This window comes from Balaenoptera borealis, assembly GCF_965194805.1.
Source record: "Balaenoptera borealis genome assembly, chromosome: 11".
NCBI classification, from domain to species: Eukaryota; Metazoa; Chordata; class Mammalia; order Artiodactyla; family Balaenopteridae; genus Balaenoptera; species Balaenoptera borealis.
The window spans coordinates 103,905,055-103,923,917 of record NC_138868.1 but is presented as its reverse complement, the minus strand read 5'-3'; the positions used below and the strand labels follow the sequence as shown (position 1 = coordinate 103,923,917).

The following is an 18,863-nucleotide window of genomic DNA, read 5'->3' as shown; positions in this document are numbered from 1 at the left end:
GTTAACATTAAAAATAGAGGTAACACCAAATGCTGGCAAGGAATTAGAAACGGGACCACTCATATGTTGCTGGTGGGTATGAAAAATGGTCCAGCCACTCTGAAAAACAGCAGAACAGTTTCTTATGAAACTGAATATACCATCCAGCTCAGCAATTGCACTCTTGGGCATTTATCCCAGAAAAATAAAAACATCTGCTCACCCAAAACCTGTATGTGAATATTCCAGACAACCTTATTCTAATAGCCCAAAACTGGAAACAACCAAAATACACGTCAACAGGTGAATGGATAAAGAAACTATGGTACATCCATATCACGAAATAGTACTAGGCAATAAAAAGGAACAAACTACTGATACACTCAACTACTTGGATGGATTTAAAGGGAGTTATGCTGAGCAGAAAAGAAAAAGCCAGTCTCAGAAGGTTACATACTGTATGATGCCATTTATATAACATTCTTGAAATGACTAAATTTTAGAGATGGAGAACAGATTAGTGGTTGCCAAGGGATGTGGTGGGGGAGAGAGGGAGGAACTGCCCTGTATCTTGACTACCATAGTGTGTCCATGAATCTACACATGTGATAAAATGGCACCCATGAATCTACACATGTGATAAAATGGCACAGAAGTAAATACACACACACACACACAACACACACACACACACACGGCTGCATGTAAAACTGGTGAAATCTGAATAAGGTTGGTGGATCATACCATTGTCATTTCCTGGTTGTCAAATTGTACTCTAGTCATGCAAGAAGGGGATCAGGACTTCTCTGTATTAATTCTTACAACTGCATGTGAATCTACAGTTCTATCAAAACACAAAGTAAAAAAAAAAAAAAAAAAAAGTGGGGCTCGCCTTGGAGACCTTTTATGTTGACATAAGCAATATATAGGCATCCCTCTTAGCTTTTGGCCAGCATTTTGATGCCCAGGAAAATCCCACCCTCCTAGCTTTTGGCCAGCATTTTGATGCCCAGGAAAATCCCACCCTCCTAGCTTTTGGCCAGCATTTTGATGCCCAGGAAAATCCCACCCTCCTAGCTTTTGGCCAGCATTTTGATGCCCAGGAAAATCCCACCCTCCTAGCTTCTGGCCAGCATTTTGATGCCCAGGAAAACAAGGATGGGCATCGCTCCCAGAGAATCCTATCAGGTGTGTCGAGCTGTGTGGCTAGAAGCCAGGGCCACACCCGCTCTGAGCTTCATCTGCATTTCAAGTGGGGAGCAACTGAGGAGCCCCCAGGTTGGCATTTGGATTGTCTGATGGGTAGGGATTGTGCTTGACTAATTAAAGGCTCTGAGTACTGAATTAGACTAAGTGTCACTCAAAGACAGAAACCAACAATTGTGTGTTTTCAAGCAGGGCTCAGTCACAGGGTCTTGTCCTCAGGGGATGTCCCCTCCGTGGGGCCGAGACTAAAGGAGACTGTGCCGTCCCAGGCAAAGAGGAGAAGAGTGACTTTAGTCCAGATTACTTGGACCAAAAGATGGAGTCGGGCACTGAATAAATTATTTGCTCTTGCCTAAATTTTCTACTTGACAGTATATGGTGTTTAATAAATACTCATTGACTGATTGATGGATAACAATACCCAAACATTTCTTATTCTTACTACGTCTCAGGGACTGTGTTAAACCCATCACATGCCTGATTTATTCCACATAACCACCTCTGCAAGTAGGTACCATTATTGCCCATATTTTACAGTTGAAGGCAATGAAGGCCAGAGGTAGAAGTTTACTTGCTTAACGTCACACAGTCGGCAACAAAGCTGGGACATGAAGCCAGGTTGCATGTGTTGCTTCACCGGCAACTAGGGGTCTCAGGATTTACACAGAGAAAATGGCAGTTAATAGGGTGCGTGGTTTAGGGAGAAAGTGGCTTAGTGACAGGAAGTAGGGGCGTCCAGGAAAACCAAACAGCCTTGGGGAAACTAAAGTTTAGGATTTCCAGAACCCTCCCTGGCAATGTTCTCGCATTCGGCTGCTCTGGCCTGGCCCCCAGGAGCCAGAGTACCTCACCGTGCTTCCCCATGCATAAAAAGAGGGGGTTGGACTGTCAGGTGCCTTCTGTTTTCTGATTCCCTGAACGTTACAGGGACTTCTGATGGTCCTGGAAGGGACCACGTGAGATGATCTAGGCCAGTCTCTAGGTGACCGGATGGTCCAAACCCTCCCGGACACATGGCTGCATCTTCTCTTCTGAGGCTCTCTTATCGCGTCACACCATCTCTATGTTTTCTCAATCTGCTGCTCAATTCTTCCGAACACTTATTGCAATCTCTCCTGCCTTAATATACAGTGCTGACTCAGCCTTCTGTAGGCACCAAGCCTTCTGTAGGCACCATCAATACAAGCTCCCTTAATTTAATGTTATACATTCAACAAATATTGAGTCTCATTATATGCCAAGCACTGGACAAGACCTCTGACTTAAATAAGTTGCCCAGTTAGCTTTGTCTCCCCCAGACAAAATAATCCTAATTCCTTAAACCTTTCTTCTTTTTCCCTCCCTTCCTTCCTTCCTTTCATTTCTTCTCTCTTCTTTCTCTGAGCTTTCCGTTACTGGACTATCCTTCATTTTCAATCAACATTTTATTTATTCATTTTAAAATCTTTTCATGAATACACACACATACACATCCATACACACAGAAAAGTGCACCTATCTGTTTATAGCCAATAAATCCTTATTAGGTAAAAAGAATCAGAAAATACAATTAAGTAGAACAAAATAAAAAGTAAAATCTACCCAAAATAGCTTTGCTCAAATGAAATACGCATGCAATGTGTTTAAATCAGATTTGGTGCACGGTGGCCAAAAGTGGACCTACATTTTGGTCTAATAAAGCACAGGTGAAGGATTACTTTTTTATGAGGTAATAGACTTGGTTTAAAGATTTAAGAACATAGAGTAAATCATAATGGTATTCCAAGGCAATGAATATGTAGGATCTATTCAGTATTAGAGGAAAAAATGGGCGATGCCATTAATGTGGGACAGCTGCCTGGCCTGGCGCAAAGCCTGTGGGATTCACCATCAGACAGCTTGGATTTGAGTCCAGACCTACTGTTTACAAACTGGGTGACATTGGGCTAATTCCACGACTTCTCTGAGCCTCAGTTTTCCTCATCCCTGTCTCACAAGATTTGATAACGGCTAAAAGAGATAATAATGTGAAAGTGCTTTATAAACCACAGGGAACCAAATGCATATAAACTTTTGCAACCTCTTTTAATGATTTCTAATATCCTGTTGGCTTTTCTATTGCTGTTCCAATTTCAAATAGTGGAAGAATAATCATCCTCAGTTTTTTCTTCTATATTTATGTTTAGTAAATCATCCTCTATCTTATTTTTATGCAATTTTGGGTTTTTGCCTCTAAATCAGAATAAAACTCTGACATATTAAACTATGTTTCCTAAGTGATCAGTGTCATGTAAAAAGTTATTCCAAATCTTCTAGTGCAATAACAATTCCATTTAATTTAATATCGTCATCAAATGTGATGAGTGGATCCTTCATTCCTTTTCTTCCAGTTTTGCTTCATCTTTCAGCTTCTCTCCCTCCCTTCTCTTTCAAAATAAAAAAACAGCCCTCTTCTTCTAAGCAGAGGGCTTCACAAAAGCAAAACGAGATGCACCCTTGCATTTCAGTCTCATATCACAGCGCACGAGCCCCACAAGTCTCAGGAAAGCCCGCAGGACCGGGGCCTCTCATTTTCTGGGAAGTCGCATGGCATGATATCCTGAATCTACTATTTCCTGCCTGGGTATTTTGGACAAGTCATTTAACTTCATCTGTAAAATGTAAGCTGATAGGTAATACTTACACTGTAGAGTTGTGGTGAACACTGAATAAGATCATGTACACATATGTCCTGGGCACACAGTAGCTGTGTGTTATATGTGGATTCTTTACGCCAACATGCCCCTCCCCCCCACCATCAAGTACTTTTCTGAAAAGTGGCCTCTCTTGTAGGATTGCGGCCTCTTCATCTGAGAGTAATAAGTCCTTGCCTTTCAAAACATTTATATACGTAGCACTTTACAATTTGCAAAATGCTTCTCTCTCCATTACCTCATTTGAGTCTCAGAAACATGGAGACACACAGGCATTGTTATCACTCTGCTAGAGATGAAGAGATCAAGGCTCAGAGATTAGGTAACCAGCGAGATTCCAGGCAGCAATTAGGGAGGGAGGTAGCTTTGCCCTGGAGGGCAGATTCCGTTTACCCTCTCCTTCTTCTGCAATTTGGGAAGCTGGAATATTCTCCCTCATTTACGGATGAAGAAATTGGGAAACACACATTCCTTGAAGTGCTCTGACGTTTCCTGCATGTCACTAGGGCAGCCAAAGCTAAAATCTATTCAGGAATTTTTCCAGACCAGACCAGCCGGACCTGGCCTGAGCAGTTGGAAGGGTGGGGTCACTGGAACAAGGCCTGGGACATGGAAGAAAGGTGAAGTCCAGAGCCTGAAGACTGCTTAGGGAGGCCACCACACAGGACAAGTCAAATGCTTTCAAGTCACAATGTGGCACTTCCCTTCCCACGTCCCCAGAGTTTGGAGAAGCACTGTGGTTCAGGGGAAAGAGGAGGGCTTCAGGAGTTACACCCACCTGGTGCAAATCCCAGCTCTGTAACTTATTGACTATAGGGTTCTCGGTCTTGGATTCCCCCTTCTGTAAAATGGGTATAATGATAACCCTCTCATAGGGCTATGGTGAGAATTAAACAGCAGAGCTGGGTGCTAGAGAACAGTGGGTTTTGGAGGCTAGGTCTGGGGTCCTCCACTTACTGGGACGCTCTGGACAATTCACATGATCTCTGCTCTTTGGCGTCCTCATCTGTAAAATGGGATAGCGACAGCAACCCCTCAGAGTTGTACTGAGGACGAAATGAGATCAGGCCAGAAAAGAACTAAAGACAAGTGCAGAGGAAGCACTAAAAAAAGACTGGCTCTAGGGCTGCGTCACTGCTGAGTGTGGGCCCGGGCTCCACGCCTGTATTTGACCCACGTATGTGCTGTGTGGTCTTGAGCTGGTGATTTTGCCTCGTGTCTCAATCTCCTCATCTTAAAACGGGGATAATAATAATCTGTGCCTTGTGGGTCTGAGAAGAGGATTAAATAAGATAATACAGGTGAAGTGTTCAGAACGGCACCTGGCACCCAGTAAGTGCACTATAAATGTTAATTATTACTGGCTTTGATTATTATTTCCTTTCCCTGTTCTGGTGTCTTGTGGGATTTTTCTGTTCCCATCGGGGCGAAGAGAGTGTGGGTGGAAGGCTCAAGGGAATGGCTCTCTGAAGGGGGCCGCCCGCGGTCTCGGTGGGCCCAGGGCTCTGCCTGGTCTCCTTATTCACAGCCTCTGGCCTCTGGCCCTGCTTCTTCAGAGTGGGCCCAGGGGCCTGGGGGGCCCCATTTTGGAGCTGGCTTTGCGGTCAGGCAGCTATAATCTGTCCCTTAAGCCACACCAGGGTCTCATTAAAACGTGCCCCATAAGTGTTAAAAAAAGTTACACATAAAAAAATTCCATGCATGAAACTGAAACCGTACGTTTTACAGCTTCGGTTTGAAATCTTGCATAATATATAAAACCTCGGCCCTGCACTGGGGCCCGTAAATCAGATTTTATAAAACAAAAAGCTTTTACCTTTCAAAGGGGTTTGGGGAACTTGCAAATTTTACAGACTGAACCAACTGCCAGTCAGAGGCTGCTGGGCCCAAGCAGGGGATCCGAGGGCCAGGTCCCAGAGGCCTGGTGAGCGCTGGGTGGGTGTGGGAATGGGAGTGAGGGTATCCCCGGGGGAGCATTCCAGCTTAGCCACCATGGGGGTGGAAAGCCACCCGCATGGCACTGAAATGGGGAGGGGGAGAGGGTCAGAGAGCGTGGGCACCAGAGGGAGAGATGCTGGTGGTACTCTGTATAAATGAGGCCCTCTGTTACCCCCCGGGAAGCAGAGAGGTGGGCGATGGCGTGCAAGGAGCCAGCAGACCCGCATGCTGACAAGTCACTGCCCTTCTCCAGACTCCAGTGTCCCCATCTATAAAATGGGCGTGCTGCTTTCCACGCTTGTGGTTTTCCCGCCAGCGTTTTGTGATTCTAAGTTTCTTTTCCGGCAGCTGGCTAACCGGGAAGCGAGGTTCCCTCAGAAACTTATACTCTGGGAACTTCTCTGGTCTCTGAGCAGCTCTGGCAGAGCTTAGTAAGCAGTGCCCATGGGAACTCATTTGAGAGACCGTGGAGCAGGCCAGGTAGACACAGAGATTTGCTTGGACGAGAGGAGGGGACCAGCTGGAGGGGGAGGACCCGCGTGCCCGTGGTGGGCCTGGGGGAGCTGGGGAGGAGGCAGGACCCGAGCGCCCAGCGTGGGACAGAGTTAGGGGGACCCTAGTGTCCTCCTGACAATCCCATCTGTGAAAGTCAACATTCAAGGGCAAAGGAAAGCCGCCCTGACACACATATATATAAAAAATAAATCTCTCAATTATCTCAGCTCATTTGCTTGGGGTCTCATTTTATGTCCCTGCTCCACTGCGCAGTATATCTGTCCGGATAAAGAGTTACAGGCCGTTGGGCTACGTGTGTGGGGTTGTAAAAAATACAGATGCCAGATTAACTGGCTGTGGCACTCGGCAGCTGATTGAGCTGATAATGACGTGATCTGACCTTTTTCTAATTTCTAATTATGTGCATCTCGGCTGTGCTGGCTGCATGATTCTTGTTCTAATGATGGCTCCTGTGGTCGGCCTCTTCACCTCTCCCCTCCCGACACAGGACTACAAGTGGGGTGGCAAAGGGCGCTGCCTGACACCCTCCCCCCGCCCCGTAAAGTTTCAGGCTTCCGGCCACACAGTCTCTCTGAGGGCCTGGAGGTGAGGTGAGGTGGCTGGAATGCCTGGCTTTAGTGATATTGCATTTGACCTTAACCTTCTGGATGCCGTGCATTTAGTTCCACAAGCCATCTCGTTAATATTTTATGACTGTCACAGGAGACAGGCGTATTGGCTCTATAGACGAGGAAACTGAGCTTCAAAGGAGTTGTCGTCAAAGTCACCCAGAGGGTTAGCTGTGTAGCTGGGCTGAGGTCCTTGGCTCCTTCAATGGTCTCCATTTAAATAGTCGACCTATCCATCAGTCACTGACTGTGGCTAACTGCTCTGGGTAAATCAGGTCCACATGAGGAGGTGGGCTGTCCAAGGCCTGCTCCACCAGGGGACCACTCCCGGCCCAGTCCCCTGAGCTAGAGGCCCAGGGAGCACTGGGGGTCTGGGGCCATTGGGGCAGCTCCTACAACATCCGCGTCCCTAGGTCAGGCGTGGCACGTAGCAGACACTAACCAAGTTTTGTTGGATTAATGAAGAAATCTGAATCTTTGAGTGAACAGAACTCTGAGAGACCCAGGTAGTGCGGGCCAGGGGAGAACAGGGAGGCGGTCACACTTTTTGGTATTTTCCAGGCTGTGCTAGAATAAGAGGCTGTCCTCGGGGGGTCTGCTATAGCTCACCTGGCAGGTGGTAGTGGGCAAGGTCTGTGAGGTTTGTTTCCCCAGGACTCCTACCTCTGAAGGTTTAAATTCTTTCATGTTACTCAGCCTATTTTAGGTATTTCCTACCAATTTAGGCCTCAGTTTCTTTTGGGGTCAAGGGAGAGGAGTGCCCATTCCAGCTCCTGCAGAAACGGCTGCCTCACTTCCTGGCTCCATGGCTGCTGCGGGTGTAGCTTCTAAAGACCTGATTCGTAATTGTGGTTCTGAGATTCTGAGCAACTGAACAGCAGGGCAGGGCCAGGCCAGCCTGCACTTACTACTGGACCAACTGGAGAACCTGCATGGGCACAGCTCTCCTAGGGGACCTGAGAGACAGTGGTCTGGGCTCCCAGGAAGGATGTCTGCTCAATCCCAGCCAGGGGAGAGGGAGGGCCAGGCACAAGCAGAGGTGGATTTGTGGCTCCCAGAAACCTGCACTAACGCTCCTGACCCCGGTCAGGTGCTTATCCTCTGTCCTCTAAACGCATCATAACACTTCACAGATTTCCAGGCCAGGCTGGGGGGCTCTCCTGGTAGCTCTTCTGGCCTCCGTAAAGTAGCATAATCAACTCTTGAGAGAAGCAGTGGGGTGGATAATTCACAACACAGAATAATACCCAAGTCATTTAAATCTGTTCTGCCAGTGCACTGTGTATGTGTGTCTTTCTTCCTTCCTTTTTGGAGTCACATTTGCTTTTCTAATTCTGCTTGCCTTTTGGGAGTAGGTACTAACTAAATTCTGACTGCAAGAGGTCAGTGCTATAATCAATCAATTTGTGGAAGAGAGTTTTTCAGAGTTTCCAAATTCACCGTGCATCATCTGGGTAATCCACCCACAGAAAAATCAAGAGCTGTGGTTAATAATCCCAGGATGACCGCTGTCATGACCAAGCCTTATTGAAGACTGCAGCTGTCTGGGAAACCTTTCAAAATGTACCTTCACAGGTCCCACCAAACTTACTGAATCACGGTTTCCAGGTGGTGGGCCCCAGGACCGTGTACTTTTTAAAGCTGTGATGATGTGGCTGACAAGCTAGGTTTGGGAGCCTGATCTACTGCGTCCCCCTAAATGGGCAGGACATCTGCTGATCTTCTCAATGTGACTATGTTTCCGGTCTTCCTACCCACTGATCTGCTTGACTGTGCCTGTCGTCCTCACCCTCCACACTGTAGCACATGGCCATCAGCTCCTCTCTGGGCAGCCCAAGACAGATTTACCAGCGTGCCAGGACTCTAGCTCTTGGAACAGCTACACCAGACATTCTGGGCGCTATGACCCTCCTTTCCTCCCGTCTTCGCTGCAAGGGGGTTGTAGGTCATGCTGGTGTCGCAGCGGCAGAGGAGGGGAGAGCTTCGGCAGCAACACCTTTGCATGCAACTCTTGGTTTAAGGTTCTCAGGCGCTAGAAGGGTACACCTAGTGCCTGCCCACAGGGGGCATGCAAATTTCTTTGTTGAATGCATGAATGAAAGGATCGCTTCTAGGGCATCTGGAGGGGATCAGAAGGGAGGAGGACCCTAGCCAGGGCGGGGGTTGGAGGGTCTTTACCAGATTGTCCAGCTCTGGGTCATCGCTGAAGAAGGGTTTGTGCTCCTGTTCCTGCTGGTGGACAAAGTTCTCGATGTCCACATCAAAGCTGGCGGAGGTGATGCACTCAGAGCCCTGGGTGGCCTGTTCACATTTCTCAAACAGCAGCGTCAGGAGCGGGAAAAGAGGGTGCCTGCGGGGACATCAAGAGCTCACACATGCGCACTCAGAGACTTGCTGCCGTCGGGGCTCAGAAGCCACCAGGGTCCCTTCCCACTTTGCCGTCACTTCTTCTCCCAGGGTCCCACTCCCTGAGAAAGGCCCCAGTCCCCATGGTCAGCCTAGACGGCAGCGTTTCACGCCCTGGCACAGAGAATTCAGTCTCCTGATTCCTGGGGCCTCAGAGGCTTCTGTTCCTTCCCACCAGGGGCCTAACTTTTCTCTTGGTCCAGATAAACTGCACACATATTTGATGAGGGTTGCTGGGTATAACCCTTCACAGAAGTAGGTGTCCATTTCTGGCTCAATGTCAATCTGGGAAGGAAATATGGGAAGTGTCCAGAAAAGTCCTGGATGTGAACATTCGTGGTTGATCACACACCCACCCTTGGCTGCGTGGAGCCAGCCGAGGGCAGCACCTGTGTGTCTGCAAGTGTACGTGGAGGGGTGTGGACCCGAGTACTCATCACACATGGTGGGCAGAAGTCTCCACCTGTCCTGCATCTGTTGGCCGACTCAGTTTAGGTCAGACATCCCAGTCACACGTGTAACACCTCCCTACACGTTTCTATCATCACACACTTAGCACAACTGTAATTAAACAATTATTTGCATCATTATTTATCCAGTGTTTTCCCCCAAGACTGTCTTTGTCTCAATGATCATTGTATCCTTAGGACCTTGCCCTGATGCTGACAGCAGGCACTTAATAAATATTCGGTGACTGACAATGAACCGGTGAATGATGAATATGTGAGTGTGAGTGTGCGCATGTGTGTGATGGGTCTATGATGGATGGATGTAAGCTGAAGTGCTTACCTGGCTACTCTATGGGTCTTGGCTTCGACATCACCCACTCTGGGAAGGTTCCCCGACTGCCCCTCCCCTCAACCTATGCCAACGGCTCCCTGGGTTGTTTGCTTTACCACATGCCTCCCTCACTAGACTCTCAGCTACATGAGGGCAAGAAGCAAGCTCACCTTATTCCTCACTGTCTGCCCAGAGTCTAGCAGCGGCATGTGGATCCTAATAAATCTTTGTTGAATATATATGTGTTAGGTGTGTGACCCCATTTGCATATATAAGCGCATCTCGTTCTCATTTCTCTGCAGCATGAGTGAACAGCTATGTCTTCACACCCGGCACGTGCACATGTGTTTACATGGGTATTGACACTGGATTCTGGAGCCCCACTCCCTCCCACCATGGTTCCCAAAAAAGCAACGGCACATCCCTCTCTGGTTGCTCACCTCAGTGCCCTGGAACCACAAAATCTAGCTCCTTTCTTTTTGAGTAAGCTCTGCGTGCTGGGAGAGGAGACAGTATGTATGTTGGGTCTGGTCCCCAGGCTTCCGCCAATGGGGACGTTGTAGCCAGCACTGCCCAAGAGAACTTCTTGAGGTGATGGAGACATTCTACAATCTCTGCTGTCCAATATGGTAGCCACTAACTTCATGAGGCCAATGGACATTTAAAATACGGCTGTTTTTGAATTACGGTTTTCTCAGGGTATATGCCCAGTAGTGGGATTGCTGGGTCATATGGTAATTCTATTTTTAGTTTTTTAAGGAACCTCCATGGTGGATGGACCTAGAGTCTGTCATACAGAGTGAAGTAAGTCAGAAAGAGAAAAACAAATACCGTATGCTAACGCAAACATATGGAATCTTAAAAAAAAGAAAAAAATGGTACTGATGAACCTAGTGGCAGGGCAGGAATAAAGACGCAGACATAGAGAATGGACTTGAGGACGTGGTGGGGGAGGGGTAAGCCGGGACGAAGTGAGAGAGTGGCATGGACATATATACACTACCAAATGTAAAATAGATAGCTAGTGGGAAGCAGCCGCATAGCACAGGGAGATCAGCTTGGTGCTCTGTGACCACCTAGAGGGGTGGGATAGGGAGGGCGGGTGGGAGGGAGACGCAAGAGGGAGGAGATATGGGGATATATGTATATGTATAGCTGATTCACTTTGTTGTACAACAGAGACCAACACAGTATTGTGAAGCAATTACACTGCAATAAAGATCCATTAAAAAAATAAAGTATGGCTCTTGTGTCTAGGACACTGAATTTTTTATTTTGTCTAATTTTAACTAATTTTAATTTAGATAGCAACATGTGGCTAGTGGCTACCATATTGGAAACCACAGTAAGTCCTGAAAATGAAAACAGATCATGCTTCTTCCCTCCAGCACGCTATGATTAAACATGCCGAGCAAGACTGAACATTCAGGGGCTTCCCTGGTGGCGCAGTGGTTGAGAATCTGCCTGCCAATGCAGGGGACACGGGTTCGAGCCCTGGTCTGGGAAGATCCCACATGCCGTGGACCAACTAGGCCCGTGAGCCACAGCTACTGAGCCTGCGCGTCTGGAGCTTGTGCTCCGCAACGGGAGAGGCCGCGATAGTGAGAGGCCCGCGCACCGCGATGAAGAGTGGCCCCCACTTGCCGCAACTGGAGAAAGCCCTCGCACAGAAACGAGGACCCAACACAGCCATAAATAAATAAATAAATAAATAAAATTAAAAAAAAAAAAGAAAAAAAAAAAAAAAAGACTGAACATTCAGCCTACATAGTGTTTGTAGGCTGACGGGGGACCCCCGTGAGCCTGTCCCATCCTGGGATTCTAATAATTCTGGGCAGAAAGGCAGAAGGGGCTGAGACCCAACCACACTCAAACCTATACCCACTGGTCATTCTACTCAAGCTCGGGGGCAGCGGGGGCTGAGACGAGATGAATTCCTGCCACAGATGAGCTGCGTGGCTTAGCAAAGCTGTCTCTAGACACTATCTCCCCGACCCTTGTTTTGGGAGCTGATGCGTAAATAGCTGGGCTCCAAGGCTGCAGGCTGGGTCACAGTCTGGAGGAAAAAAGGGTCAATATCTGAGGGTAGCCCACCTGCAGCCCCAAATTGCTAGAAGAGCTATTCAGCCCCCTCAGGAAGCTGGTGGGAAAACAATGGGTTCGCTCAGCCATCCGCTGAAGACAAAGAGAAAACCAGGTGAAGGGGTTAAACTCCAGTATAAGTCTTCATTTGCAGCCACTAATACCGCAGCATATTATAGTCTAATCTAACCTGATCCCAGTTTAATGCAAGATTCTCCTGGCCCTGAGTGGAATACCAAAGAAAGCCTTCATGGCTGTGATTTAAGCAGAGGCCTGCAGTGGTTTAGCTGAGGGACATGAAAGGCAAATTCCAGACGGTGTTATGAATTATTGCGCCTTATGAACCTTCCTACTCTCAGCAGATGCCTGCTGCCATTTAAACAGCCACTAGATCAATTAGGAGTGAAAGGCACAAATCGACTCTGTACAAGGGCACTAAATTACCAGGAACTAATAATCCGCAGCATCGTGCCAGGTGGTGGGGGGCGCAGCCCCTGCCCCATCCCCACGGCGGCCGCCGGTCACTGCATGTCCCTCCCTCACCGGCTGGAGGCAGGGTGGGCAGCTGCTGATGGTGTGTGGGTGTGCCGGTGCACGTGTGTGCACCTGGGTTGAATGTAGGCTGTCAACGAGAGCAAGTGTGAGTGTTGTTTGTGTAAGTGGGTTGTCCTAGGTGTTTTTATTGCGTGTGCACACACGGTGTTACGTCTCTGCGGTACTATGCACATATGGGTTGTGTGTATGGAGCTGGGGTGCAGAGTTTGTGTGCTGTGAATACAGGGTGCCTATGCCCTCTATTGTATGCAGTGTGTGTGCAGGGCTACGTGTTATCTGTATGCAATGCGTGTGCGAGCATCATGTGTTTTGTGTACACAGCGTGCGTGGCATGTGGGGTGGGGAGGAGGGAGCTGCCGGTGACTGCGTCTCCCAGCTACCAGCCCTGGAGTTGGGCTGGGGGGAGGAGGGTGAGCTCTTCTGCCACTGTCCTGGCCTCTGCAGGGAGGAGAGTGATCAGGGAGGGCCTCTCTGAGGAGGTGACATTTGAGTTAAGCCTGGAAGGACGAGGAGGCAGTCAGGCAAAGGTCTGAGGGAGGGGCATGCCGAGCAGGGGAAAACGCAAAGCACTTCAGAGAGAAATGAGCTTGGCATGTTTCTGGAACAAAATCCAGGCGCTTGTGGCTGGAGCAAGGTAGGCGAATGGAGGGAGATGAAGTCGAAGAGGTGAGCAGCAGTCAGATCCGAGGTCTCGCACAGAGCTGGGCTTTTGGGGACTGGGGTGGAGGCACTGTCCCCTCCACCGGGGGACAGCGTGCACCTTCCAGGCAGAGCTCTAGCATTGGTCCATTTTATAAACCTCTCCCCTGCAGGTGTCAGATCTCTCCTGTGTGTGTGTGTGTGTGTGTGTGTGTGTGTGTGCGCGCGCGCGCGCGTGAGACGAGGGCATATCTGGGGGTGTTTTCTATGGCTTCTGCCATCTCTCAGTAGAAGAAAACGTGCTTTTCATCTTCTCCCCCACGTTAAGCAAGGACCCGTGGAGCCCAGAACAGGCCTCCTGTTTGCTGCCAGGCCCCTCTCCCCAGCCCCTCCCTGCCTGAGCTGCACTATCAGTTCCCAAATCCTCCCGTCATACCCCACCCTCCCCAGGCTCCTGCCTCTGGTTCCACCCACCCTGATCCCTGGAGCCCTGAGCCCAGGAGTTCGGATGACATCTGTGCTCACCCACAGCTTTTCGTATGAACCACAGCCAGGGTTGGTAGGGCTGCCTGTGGTTCCCATGCTCTATCCACCTGCATCTCTCGATCACCCTGACCGCTACCTGCTACCTCAAGTGTGGGGACTGCTGAGATGCTCTGTATCACCCCTGAGAAACAGGCTCAGTTTCCCAGTGACTCAGCTGGGTTCTGAGGCTGCAGTGATGCTATGGCCTTCTTTAAGACTGTTCCCGGCCCAGTTCCCAGCCCCTTCCCCAGTTGCCCATCCTACACCTGCCTAAGCGTTGACCTATATTTTAAGTTTTCCTCCCACATCACCCCATAAGACTGGGGAAGAGGCTGGAAGCCACCTTCAAGGAGTCCTTTCCAGCAGCCTCCACTGCGGGCCTGGGGTGTGGTGGGGTGACTAGGGCAGGGACCAGGAAGGCTGGGCACTTTACCCTCCCGGGACATGAATGCCCTTGTCTGAGCCAGGCAGGGGATGGGAAGGGGGATTTCCGGTCATGCGTGGGATACTGGTCCTGTCATTCTTGACCTCCCCTGAGCTTCAGTCTGTCCGACTAGAAAATGGGTTTTAAGGAGTTCCTCTTCCCGCTGTCCAGATCTCTCCCACCGTGGATCAGTACCCTTCAGAGACCGGAAGCAGAAACGTGGAAACTCGGTCCCCAGTGCCTGGACGATGATGAATGAGATGTGAAAGATGGCCATTAGCCTTTATTTCCAGAGAGCTGAGGACGTCTGACCTCCAGAAGAGCTCGCCTTCTCGCTCCCCGATCTTTCTCCACGCTTTTCCCTGTGTCGCCTCCCACCTGGCCGCCCCCTCCACCCCAATCTCTCTCTTTTTTTTATTTTTATTTTTTTGAATTTTATTTTATTTATTTTTTATACAGCAGGTTATTAGTTATCTATTTTATACATCTTAGGGTATATATGTCAATCCCAATCTCCCAGTTCATCCCACCACCGACCCCCCTGCCACTTTCCCCCCCAATCTCTCTTAAGCCGTTCAAAATTTGGAGAAAATAAATCTCACTGCACTAATTCAGGGAGAGTTTGAGCCTCGTTGGTGCAGAACAAATAAAAGGAGTGAACTGGCATGACATTTTACTGCAGAAGAGAGGTCGTTTCCAGCCACTAATAGAAAGGATCTGACACAGACTAATAAAGAGAAATGAATTTCTCTAATGGCCTCATTTATCACATTCAGCACTGTGCCTCTGCCTGGGTGCTGGGAGGGCGGGCTTCCCCGAGTGCGGACAGCACCAGGAGCGGGGGACGAGAGAGGACCTCAAATAAGATTTTATTATATCTTGTTTTCTTTTCGGAGTCCTCACCCCCAGCCCCACCCTCATCACCTCCCCCCAGGAGCATCTGAGCCAAAAACAAGCTCAAGATATGCAGTTCTTGTTAACGATCCAGAGAAATAAAGAACCCCTCTCCACAGAATTGCAGTCTTGTGCTAGCTTAAGAAGGTGATTAAACCGGATGTGTTGATTTCTACAGGGGTTTAAGCTATCGTTTGGTTTTATTACTTCTGACATTTCTGCCTTCGTTGTTTTCTGCATCACCCAAATTCGCGGGCCTAAAATGCCCAGTCTGGGGCCAGGGTGTGTAGGGCTGCCTCTGGGAACACCCCAAAGAGCCTGGGCCTAAACAGGGCAGGATTTCGGCTGAAGCCCTTTGCAGAGGTGAATGTCACCCTCTCTCCAGCAGCAGCGAGGCTGAGACCCCTTGCTGAAGCCCCAGATCTTCTTGAGGGCAAAGCGATCCGGGCCCCCCTCATTCCCCCCCACCCACACACACATTTCTGGTGCGGCTTCTGAGAGCGCCCTCAGGCAGGCGGGCTTCAGCGCCTTCCATTTTACTCCTCCCTCTTTCAAGACAGATGTGCTTACTGCAGATGGCCCAGTAGGTTTCCCTAACATTTTCGAAGACCTCTTGGGATGGAGACCATAACTTCCTTGGTAATTTTTACACTCGTATCTAACTGCAAGTTCCCCTATAAGGCTGAAGCTCATTTCCTTTTGCTAAAAGGACTCAAAAGAAGACAAGTGGACTTTGTTCTGCTTCCCTTTGCTCCTCCTTGGACAACCTGGGTTAAGAAAAACGTTTTTTTTAACATTTCTTTCTGCTCATAGGGCCATAAACAGAGAAGCAGAGATAGGAAAAAGAAAGAGTGCCAAAATATAGAGCTTCAACAGATAACAAACAAGGACCTACAGTACAGCATAGGGAGATATACTCAATATTTTGTAATAACCTATAAGGAAAAGAATCTGAAAAAGAATATATAAAACTTATATATATATAAACATATATATATATATATATAAAACTTAATCACTGTGCTGTACACCTGAAACTAACACAACATTGTAAATCAACTATACTTCAATTAAAAAAAATTTTTTTTTTTAAATAGCGCTTCAGAGAGGCTATAATGCAAAGAACACAAGAAACAGGTAACAGATATGAAGAGAGAAACAGAGCCCCACAGACTGGGGTAGGGGGGTGGCGATGACAGTCACACACAGGGGGGGACATTAGTGTTGAGCTCCCTTTCTGGGTGATAAACCTTGTGATTCACAGTCATGCCACTCTGTCACTTCTGAGCCTCTCAGCCATCCCTCCCTTTGTGACCTTGGCCAGAACTGCAGACCTCAATTATGGGTCCAGCCAAGTGTGTGGCAGCCTGCTGGGCTGTCCACCGCCTCTCCCTGTGACTGACCTTGGAGCCCCCAGGCCTGTCCTGTACCTCCCTTCACAGCCCAGTGTCAGCGCTCACCACCCCCTGAGGCTTGGCTGCTTCCTCCGATGGGGACAGGGTGGGGTGTCAGAGCCTTTGGCCCTTCCTAACTGGGATGAGAGTGGATGGTCCAGAGGAGGGAATGTATAGTAGGAAAGGAAAATTTCTGGATGGAGGTTTTTGGTGATGAGGCAGTGGGACCAGAGCCTGGCCAGGGTCAGACCTCTGCAGAGGACATTAGCCACTGGCCAGTGAGGTTGGGGTGAAGGGGGGCAAGCAGCGACCCAACCTGGTCTCCACGGACACACACAGCGGAGGTCTCAAGTTGTCAAAGGCCCACCACCCTGGAAACCCTACCGGGGGTCTGGCATTGTAACCCTTTATTTCTAGCGCCCCAGGTCAGATCACTGAGATCACAGAATCAGAGACAATACCCTGGAGGCACCTTTCAGGACGACTCCTCCCCCTTTCCTGGGCATCTTTTCATGGCCAGAAGGCCCATTGCAAGTAGTCATTCTGAGAACTACAGTGAAATCTCTCCTGGATGCTGATAAAATAGAGTCAACATCATCAGAGCACACCCACGGTGCTTCACAGTATGGCCTCAGCTTTCTTTTCAGTATTTCTCCTGGATAGACTCAGTGGAGAACATGGTAGTTGAACAGACAGCAGGTGGCCCCAGGCCCCTTGCACCTTCACCACCCACTTCACTAGCTCAGGCAAACCGGGCTGTTGTGCTCCTGCTCTTCCTTCCACCTGAGATGCCTCTTCCTATGTCTCTCCCTGGCCCTCCTAATAATCTCCAGAATCCAGCTCAAAATGCCATCCTTTCTACCAAGATTGGTCTCTCCAGCAAGAGAAATCGGTGCCTCTTCTGAACCACCACAGGACATGCTTGGGGGGTCTCTACCGTGACCTCACTCACAATTTCGGTGGACTGGGTGGTCTGACACAAGGATAGACTTCGGAGACAGATAATTAATTGTGTGACTCCGGGGCAAGTTACTGAATTTCTCTGAGCCTCAGTTTCCTCTTTTATAAAATAGGGATAACGCCACCTACCACAGAGGTTATTGTTAAGAGTTACATGAAGGAACATGTAGAGTGCCTGGTACTTAGTAAGCTGTCAATTCATGCTTGTTCCATTTCCCTGGAATGGCATGGGGGCACCTTTTGTTTTATTCAAAACAACATCGACACTATCCGCTCCAATAAATGTATGATTCCATCTCTACTGACTCATTTGGCAGGGAAACAAGCCCACATGCCAATTCAAACAGAGGCACAGAAAGAGGAGGAGAGGCAAAGTACAACTTACTAGAACTCGGAACCCCAGTTTTGAAACCAAAAAACACTGCCAGTAAGAATTTATTTTTATTTCCCATAGGACAATTATTAAATTCTACTGACTACAGTTGTTTGTGCACAGATCTGTCTTCCTCACTACATGGGGAGCTTCTCTGGTCCACGAACTCGTCTTACCTCTGAATTCCCAAGGGTCAAGCACAGTTCCTGGCACAGAGCAGAGGATCAATGAATGGGAACAAATGAATGAACGAAGCGAGCACTGACAGCAGGTGGAGATTCTGAGACACAAGCCTGAAGTTCTTTCGGGCTCGGAATCCACTCCCCTGCGGTACCCAGGTCAGCTACAGCCATCTGGCAGCTTCTAGCCACAGTTACTACAAAGGGCCCCGTCTCCTCTGGGCTCTGCTGGGTGGGTGGGGTGAAGGCTGGCAGGGTCTCAGGGGCAGAGGAGTAAGTGTGAAGGAAGCGCTCGGCCAGCCCTCCTCTCCTCCCCTCAAAGGCACCAGATGGAGAGAGCAGAGTGGGGTGGGGGAGACCAAGCCAGCAGCTCCTGGTTGGATGTATTTTTACTTCAGGTGTGACGTTGAAACCATGCGGGTGTATTTTTAGTCCTGCCCAGTGGGCGGTGTGTTCGCCTGGGTTGCCTTGGAGAGGACTTCTTCTTGTTGCTAAATTGGAATTGCATCTGCTGGGTTCCTGGGCTCCAACCAGCTCTCCTCCCCCAGGTGGGTGGACAGGTCCAGCCCTGGTGAGTGTGGGGCTCAGGGGAGGCCACAGTCTGCTTTGTCCCCATCCCTTCACACACACACACACACACACTCACACACTCACACCCTTCCCTCCTGGCACATTAAAAAAAAGTAATAAATGTGAAATCTCAACAAACTGGTTGTTCAGGCTGGTCTACAAG

General features: G+C 49.0%; 1 protein-coding gene across 5 annotated transcripts in view; it reads right to left on the bottom strand.

Annotated features, from left to right (window-relative positions):
* Positions 1-18,863, bottom strand: part of PKNOX2 (PBX/knotted 1 homeobox 2) — a 258,653-nt gene that overhangs the window by 35,050 nt on the left and 204,740 nt on the right. For all 5 annotated transcript variants that reach the window (XM_082341039.1, XM_082341038.1, XM_082341042.1 and 2 more), the window contains one exon: positions 9,098-9,269. In XM_082341039.1, the coding sequence (XP_082197165.1) occupies positions 9,098-9,269 (172 nt within the window). The remainder of the gene's footprint in view (positions 1-9,097; positions 9,270-18,863) is intronic.